Genomic DNA, 8,381 nt, shown 5'->3' on the forward strand with positions numbered 1-8,381 from the left:
ACTTCCTTAACTTACGTGATAGTGTGTCTCAGTTTCTGACTTTCTAGTAGTTCTTATACCTTTAAATGGAAGAGGTTTGCCATCTGATATGAGGGCAGTGCCCTAGATTTTTCCCCAAAACTGCTTGAATACAATCTACCTGTGAGAATACATCTTGATTAACCTCAAAGAAAACAGTTACTTATCCGTGACAGATTATCTCGGAGGACAGTAGGATACTTACTCTCATGTAAGCTCCCATCTCCCTTTTGTATTGAATTATATTAGCTAGAGACTTTATTGGCTGTATCCCGTATAACAGAGGCAGGCACGTGCACATGCATGGTGAACTCTCTTGTTTGGCCAAATATACAAATGCATGGATCCAGTGGCGTAGTAAGGGGGGCAGGGTGGAATACCAAAAAAACTCTGTGGAGTGACGATGTTCCTAAATGGACTTTATTTGAAAGTGTCAAAGTTTCAAAGGTACACTGAAATCATCCACATAAAAATAAATCATCCAAGGTGCAAGCAGTGTCTCACTTCAGGCTCACCACACAATTGTTTCCCACGTATTCACCTTTATAGGACCCCAAGGGACCCCTGAAGAAGACTTTTTGTTGAAACACAGACCGTGTTGGGTCCTGTATCCCTAGCGGACTAGGTCCTTTAAGGCTTTTATGTGGATGATTTATTTTTATGTGGATGAAATTATTTTATGTGGATGATTTCAGTGTACTTTGGAACTTTGACACTTTCAAATAAAGTCCATTTAGGAACATCGTCATTCCACAGAGATTTTGGTTTTTCTCTGGATTTTCTTCTTTGTGGATATTTTGGGGTCAATTCCTTTTGTTTTTTTGCAGGGAGGAATACATCATCCTGGGCATTGTCTGGGCACTTTTCTTCCTCTCTGCACACCCACCTCTTGAAATTTCTGGCTGCAAGTAGCACCTCCTTCCTGTTACTGTCTGGCCTCTGCTCTCCTTCTGAAATCATTTCCTGATTTCGGGACCAGGAAGTTATGTCAGAGAGAGAGAGCCAAGGCCGGTGCGAGAGGCAGAGAGGAGATGCTGCTTGCTGCTGGCCAAGATGTCAGGAGGTAAGCGAGGGAGGAGGTGTGCGTGACACGGAATCATGCAGGGAGGGGCATACCATGTGGCGGTGCCAGGAGCTACCGCTCTGGGTGCCTCCTTCCCTTACTATGCCACTGCATGGATCCTTGTGCATTTTTAAAGGACAATTTTCAAACAGGCCAGTTTTCTGTCTACATTGAAATGTGTTTTGAAAACTGACCGCTAGACTGATTTTAATATAAATGTTATACTCTATTTTTAATTTATGATTTTGTGGTTATGGTGATGATTTATTTAATGTGTTATTTTACTTGTCTTTGAGAAGGATGGATAAATCAAGTTTGAATGAATGAAAGCATAAAATTGAATATAATTTTAAATTTCACAAATGCAATATTTTATTGCAGGAGGCTATCATCCAAATAATGAAAATGAGGAAGAAGATTACCAATGCACAACTTCAGACTGAACTGGTAGAAATCTTGAAAAATATGTTTTTGCCTCAGAAAAAAATGATAAAAGAACAAATTGAATGGCTTATAGAGCACAAGTATATCAGAAGAGATGAATCCGACATCAACACCTTCATATACATGGCATAATGTGAAGACTTTTGGGAACAGTTGAAAACTGGTGTTAAGGTTTGGTTGGAACCGATGACTTCAAGAATTTGTGCTGGGAATGGACTTGTTCTGCTCTCCTTGCATAAATAAAAGAAATCCCCGCCTTATCTTATGAAAAGACTCAGTTTTGCCAATTAGTTAGCATGATGGCCTTTCCTTCATGTTGCACACTTTTAACAGCATGCTGTTTTGTGGAAAGCGAGAAGAGCCTCTTACAAGCTTTTAAAGGCAGATTTATTTTACATTCAGCAGGAAGATTACAGGTTTGTTTGGTTTTGTTTTCTTTAGATACACTTTTTCTGCACAAGGAATTACAGATATTTATGCACTGAGAAACCGCTGTTTTGTATATAACAGAAATGCAATTAGGATTAGACACAGCACTTTCACTTTGTTTTTGATGCCTGGGTGGTCTTCTAGGTGAAACATTTGAGAAAGTGGAGTTTAAAAACACATCACAATTGAAGATATATTTTAGTAGCAACCTGTTGGCTCATGCAGTGCTTCATTATAGTGATTGGATTTTATTGCGATACACACATAAAGTCAAAGGTGTGCTAATATATTTTCAGTTGGTAAACGTTGGCTTTCCTTTAGGAAGTGATTTAATTTGCTTTGTTTTGCTGTAAACATGAATATGCCCCATTAATTTCCTCCTATGGCAGATTGTATCATCATTGAAACAAAAGTGAAGCTTTTTTTATGTGCCGCTTGTGCATAACTATAAAAGAGAAGAAATATACTGATGTGTTTTATACAGATGGGTCTACTTAAAGAAAATAAACAACTATTTTAGTTGTATTCCTTTGTATATTCACAATTTGCATTGAGTGTGTGGGTTTATTTGTAGCAACAGGAAAATATAAATGTATTAAAGTAAGTTCATGCAGAATACTTGTGGATTTGAAATGTAAAATGATGTTGATCTCTCTCTCTCAATTTTTTCATCCGTTCTTCTCATTGATTTGGTTTATTCAGTTGTATAATGCTGGTAGGTCCTTTACAGATCCAATAGCTTTAAGGAAATGTCTGATTTAAAAGGAAATGTAAAAAATGGGGAGGGGGAAGCCAACACAGTTAAGAGTAGCATTGTAGTGGCAGGCTTGTTGACACTACAGGGTTTTAATTCAAAGTTAAATGGTGCTTAGTGTAATGCCAGCTGCATCAGTGGTAATAAATTATATTTTAAATTGAGAAACGTAATTTGCTACAATAGAAATAGTAGTAAGGATTAAGTTTTCATTTCTGCAGCAGTACATTTTCACTGAATAAAAAGACAATGTAAAAGTTAAAGGTTGTGTAGGGATGATTGGGGAAAACAGAACAACTATTTTGGAATCTGGAAGCGAATGTTTAGATTTAGTATTCTATTGTAATTTTGTTAAAAAGTGTTCTTAATTTTTGCATATTTAAAATTGTTTCCAGTTACCTTTAGGCATGTGTTACTCCTAATTGTCATAATTGTGTTATTTTTATCGAGACAATGAACAGGTGCACAGTATGATTTATTCTCAATAGATGTATAAAGAATTGAAATACCATAAGTTATCAAAATATTTGTGGTTATTTTTAAAATTCATCTTTGACAAGGTGCCTATATTTTTCCATCATTCTTTATATTTTGGAAGAAGGTTTATTCTGAAAAATCACACCAGCAATTTGCTGAAGATGCAGAATTAATTTTAGCATCCTTTTATCAGGTCAGTTTCACCAAAATGCACTTAACACTGTTCTGTGTGAAAATTGGAAGGTTCACAGTATTTAAAAGAAAGTAATAGTATAAATATTTTTTAAAACTTCTTCTAATGCAATATGGCAACAATGCACTTTTAATACTGAAGTTAAGCTTAGAATGTTTATCTCCAAAGACCTAGCTAAAAAGGTGCTGCGTTAGATCTGAATCTGTCACATACACTGCCATGAGACCTTCAGTAAAATTGTTTGGTCAGACAAAAATAAAAGCCAGGGAATAAATTATATTTTTAATGCTAGTTTTTGAAAAGTTTAGGGACATTCTTAGAACCTTATTAATCCACTAAGGATTTTTAAATTTGAGTGCAAAATGGAAGAAAACCATTACTTGGTAGGGGCCTATAAAATGAAGATCTCTGTTTAAAATTTGAAGTCTTCCATTCCTTTTCCATTTCTAGTAATATTGTCCTCAAAGTTTGTGCTTCTCCTGATTTTTCTAAATTTATGCCACTCATTTTGAGATATTCTAAATAAAGCAAATATTTGTTTTTGACCTTTTTAAAATTTAATGTATAATATAATTATATAGTGAAATGCATTTTACATCATTTGGATTGGGATTTAATTGTCCTGTGAGGTTCAAGTTTTTTGAGTATGATTCGGCAAAAGATTTGTTCAATTTTCAGATGATTTCCTAACTCATAGTCAAACTGTGTTTTCTATTTACATATAATAAACGATGGCTCGCATGCTATCGCTGTATACTTTTTCTTAGGGCACATTTGTGAAATAAGTAGTGCCTAAAAGCTTTCCTATCACACACACTTTATGCAGTCTGGAGTATCAAGCAAACTTGAATTTCCTAGAGTGTAACCTTATCTGCTTATTGCATTTACAGATCTGAATGCGTGCCACTACATAGGGGAATAATGCTGTACAGTTTGGAATGGTAGCAGTTCTGTATGACAGTCCAGCTGAACTATTTTGATGTATTGCTTAATTTTGGAATTTTATTTTTTAAGTTGTATAATTTATTTTCCTGCAAAATAAAAATATAAAAAGCTATCTTAGTTAAGACATTCTGATGTCTTCATTTTCTGAGAATCTAGGGATAAAAAAGTAGACAGTGTTCCTACAAAGATAGGTGAGTAATTATGGGGTCCTTATATTGAGGCACACTAACCGATTTATAATGCTAAGACGGCCATTATATTCTTTGGGCACTTTAGCATTTAACATGCACTAAATCGGTTAGTGTGCCTTAATAAAAGGACCCCTATATTAATGCATCATATATGACTTATATGCCATATTGAGAGTGTGTTTATGAATTCCTTAAGATGATCTGTAGGTCTGATGCAGTTGCTATAGCAACTCAGACATTTTGTTGAATTATTCTATAGGTGTACAAAAATTATTTTATAAGTTAAAATAATCTGTTCAATTTCAGCTCTTTTTGGATCAAAAATCCATCAACATCCTCATTCACTCTCTAATTATAATACATCTGGACTACTGTAATTCCCTTTACCATGGTATAAATAAAAAAGAAATCAGACTATTACAGATAATATAAAATACTGCGGTTAAACTCATGTACAAGGCAAAAAAATATGATGTTGCTCCTCTCCTGAAACATGCACACTGGTTGACCATACCCTTCTTTAAAATTTTACTCCTTGTCATCAAAACAAAGCAGGTAAACACTCTGGCTTTCATCGACAGACTATTGATTCCTTACTCAACATCGCGACCTTTACGATCTTCCTAACAAAATTTCCTTTCGATTCCCTCACTTCACCATGCAATTTATGACACCACATGGAAAACAATCTTCTCTGTAGTTGCCTCCACTTTATGGAACACACTTCCAAGCCATATCAGGAATGAAGCCTCCTTACTCATTTATAGGATGAATCTAAAGACTTTTCTATTTAAGGATGCCTTCACTCCTTAAGAACTCTCTCTTTCTAGGTAGTGCTGTACTTCTTCTCTCTCCCCCCCTACTGTGTAAGCCCGTTTGAATATTGTATTTATTCTCTCTCCCCCTTTTGTGTCCCTATTTAATTTGTCCTACTGATTATATGTTCTACTATGAACCCCCATGTTTGTAACAATTTTTATTCTTGTGGAAACTGCCAAGATATAATGATAGGTGGGTTATCAAATACTTAATAAACTTGAAACTTCAGCAGGGGAGAGGCTAAGTTGGATGCTGACCCCCCAGCTGTGGCACAAAAGTGCCCTAAAAACACTAAATATGCACAATCCTGACAAGAGTCCACATGAGGAGAGCCCAAGGACTCCATCCCAGCAAGTTTCCAAGTGAAATTTGCTGATTTGAAGAAGCAGGAAGCTTTAGAATAAAAGAGTGCTAAAAAATCCAAGAAGCCACCCTCAAATATTTGCGCCAACAAAGAGATTCTTCACACTTTCCAATCTCTAAAAATGGTGATTTTAGGATTTTTTAGGAGGGGGAACATCCAGAAACCTTCAAAACCCCACTTTTCCAACCAATCCCACAGCCAGGATCAGTGCTGCAGCCTGCTTTCAGCTCTCTTAGTATCTGGATGTGAAAATTCACTGCTACACTGCTGGGAAAGGATCCTTAAAGCTAATCTTCGGGCTGTCAGTCAGACTTCCATGTCTGACTACACCTCCATATCGGGTCACCTTCCTCCCTTCCCCTCACCTTCGCGGGTGCTCTTCATAGTTTTCTCTTTCTGAGGTGTCCAGATGTGACAACGTTCTCACCAAGTCCCGCGCAACTGCCCTAAAGATTCTCCTCTGACGCACTTCCTGTTTCTGCCTGGGTGGTTTGCGTCAGAGAAGAAGCTTTGGGGCAGTATTGCGGAACTTGGTGAGAACGTTGCTGTGGCAGCAAAAAGTTGAAGCGTCAAAAGTTGAAGCATCAAAACAAAGATGATAGTACTGCCATCAGTGACCATTGGATTTGCCAATTGCTCAAGGAGGTGGCAGCTGGTTGTCAATGCCCCCTCAATATGACTTGGACACAAAATACCCCCCTTAGACTTCTCAGCACCCACCGGTGGGCAGTAGCGCCCCCGTTGGGAACCACTGATCTAGAATGTCTCACATCTATTGCATTGGAAACTACAGTTATCCAGCATCCACCAATTCCCATGGTGCCGGATAACTGAGAGACTGTGGCATATCTTGGGGAAGTTCAGCAGTCTTAAATTCTTAGTTTTAACATTGTTCTCCAAAATCTCTGATAGGCAATGTAATCCCAAAATATCTTTAATTCACATGACCTAAGCTGCTTGAACTGCTGTGATTTGAGAATCCATCTTCTCCAAGTGACTTCTAAACTTTTTAATCTAACAAAATTATCTTGAATATTACAAATAATTTATTGGAAAAATCTGTATGTTCACAAAACATTGTGATGATAAATTAGTCAAAGAAACTAAACTCCAAGAGCCTAATTTTTCAAACTTATGCTAAGCAGGCTACTCACCGATGTTCAGTGGCACTTACTGTGCAGTGCTGCTAAATAATCAGGTCTAATATCCATTCATAAACTAGGGGTGGAGTTGAGGAGGAACTGGCACTTATTTAGGCAGAGACAATATTCAATGCCAGTAACTGCCTGGCAAAGGACCAGATAGTAAGGCCTTTTGTGCGTCCTGTATTTGGTCGCTTAGCTATGCTAGTGCCGGCACTGAATATTATCCAGCACCTGCATAATGTCCTGGTCATGATCACTGATCCATTCCCTCCACTCCAGTGCCCTAACCACCAATTCCATTTCTCTTCCCGATTCAGCAACCCCACATTCTGATCCCCTCTGAGAACACTCAAAATTACTTGGAGGGTCATCGCTAGTGCTTCTCAGCCCAGTCCTTGAGGTATATCTGGTCCAATCAGGTTTTCAGGATATCCACAATGAATATGCATAAGAGAAATTTGAATGCACTGCCTCCTTGGTATGCATGATGTGATTTGGGCAGATTGGTGAATATTGGCCAAAAAAATTGCTGAGATAGCACAGTTACCATAACAGGTGTTATCCAGGGACAGCAGGCAGCTATTCTCACATATGGGTGACGTCATCGACGGAGCCCGGATGCGGACGCCTCACAAGCAGACTTGCTTGATGAAACTCGAAGTTTCAAGTCGCCCGCACTGCGCATGCGCGAGTGCTTTCTCACCCAACGCAAGGCGCGCCTCCTCAGTTCAGATAGCTAGCAGAGAAGCCAACCAGGGGAGGTGGGTGGGATGTGAGAATAGCTGCCTGCTGTCCCTGGATAACACCTGTTATGGTAAGTAACTGTGCTTTATCCCAGGACAAGCAGGCAGGTATTCTCACATATGGGTGACCTCCAAGCTAACCAGAATGGGATGGTGGGAGTGTTGGCAATTTAGGAGAATAAATTTTGTAATACTGTTTGGCCAAACTGTCCATCCCATCTGGAGAAAATATCCAGACAATAGTGAGAAATGAAGGTATGAACCGAGGACCAAGTAGCAGCTCTACAAATTTCCTCAATAGGTGTAGATCTGAGGAAAGCTACTGAAGCTGCCATAGCTCTGACTTGGCTGTGACTTTACTGTGAAGGGGTAATCCAGCCTGGGCATAGCAGAATGAGATACAAGCCGCCATCCAGTTGGAGATGGTAAGCTTAGAAATAGGATGTCCCAACTTATTGGGATCGAAGGAGACAAAAAGTTGAGGAGCAGTTCTGTGTGGTTTGGTGCGTTCTAAATAGAAGGCTAAAGCACGTTTACTGTCCAGAGTATGAAGAGCAACTTCTCCAGGATGAGAATGAGGCTTTGGAAAAAACATTGAAAGAACAATGGATTGGTTGAGATGAAATCCCGAGACCACTTTAGGGAGGAATTTAGGATGAGTACGAAGAACCACTTTGTCATGATGGAACACTGTGAACGGTGGATCAGCAACTAAAGCTTGCAGCTCACTAACTCGTCGAGCAGAAGTGAGGGCTATGAGGAACACCACTTTCCAAGTGAGATACTTCAGATGAGC

General features: G+C 38.5%; 1 protein-coding gene across 3 annotated transcripts in view; it reads left to right on the top strand.

Annotated features, from left to right (window-relative positions):
• Nucleotides 1–4,445, top strand: part of CUL5 (cullin 5) — a 160,490-nt gene extending 156,045 nt beyond the window's left edge. For all 3 annotated transcript variants that reach the window (XM_033948346.1, XM_033948347.1, XM_033948348.1), the window contains exon 19: nucleotides 1,463–4,445. In XM_033948346.1, the coding sequence (XP_033804237.1) occupies nucleotides 1,463–1,657 (195 nt within the window). In that variant the 3' untranslated portion in view covers nucleotides 1,658–4,445. The remainder of the gene's footprint in view (nucleotides 1–1,462) is intronic.
• Nucleotides 4,446–8,381: the final 3,936 nt, after the last annotated feature.

The sequence above is a fragment of the Geotrypetes seraphini genome, chromosome 6 (assembly GCF_902459505.1).
Source record: "Geotrypetes seraphini chromosome 6, aGeoSer1.1, whole genome shotgun sequence".
Classification (NCBI taxonomy): Eukaryota; Metazoa; Chordata; class Amphibia; order Gymnophiona; family Dermophiidae; genus Geotrypetes; species Geotrypetes seraphini.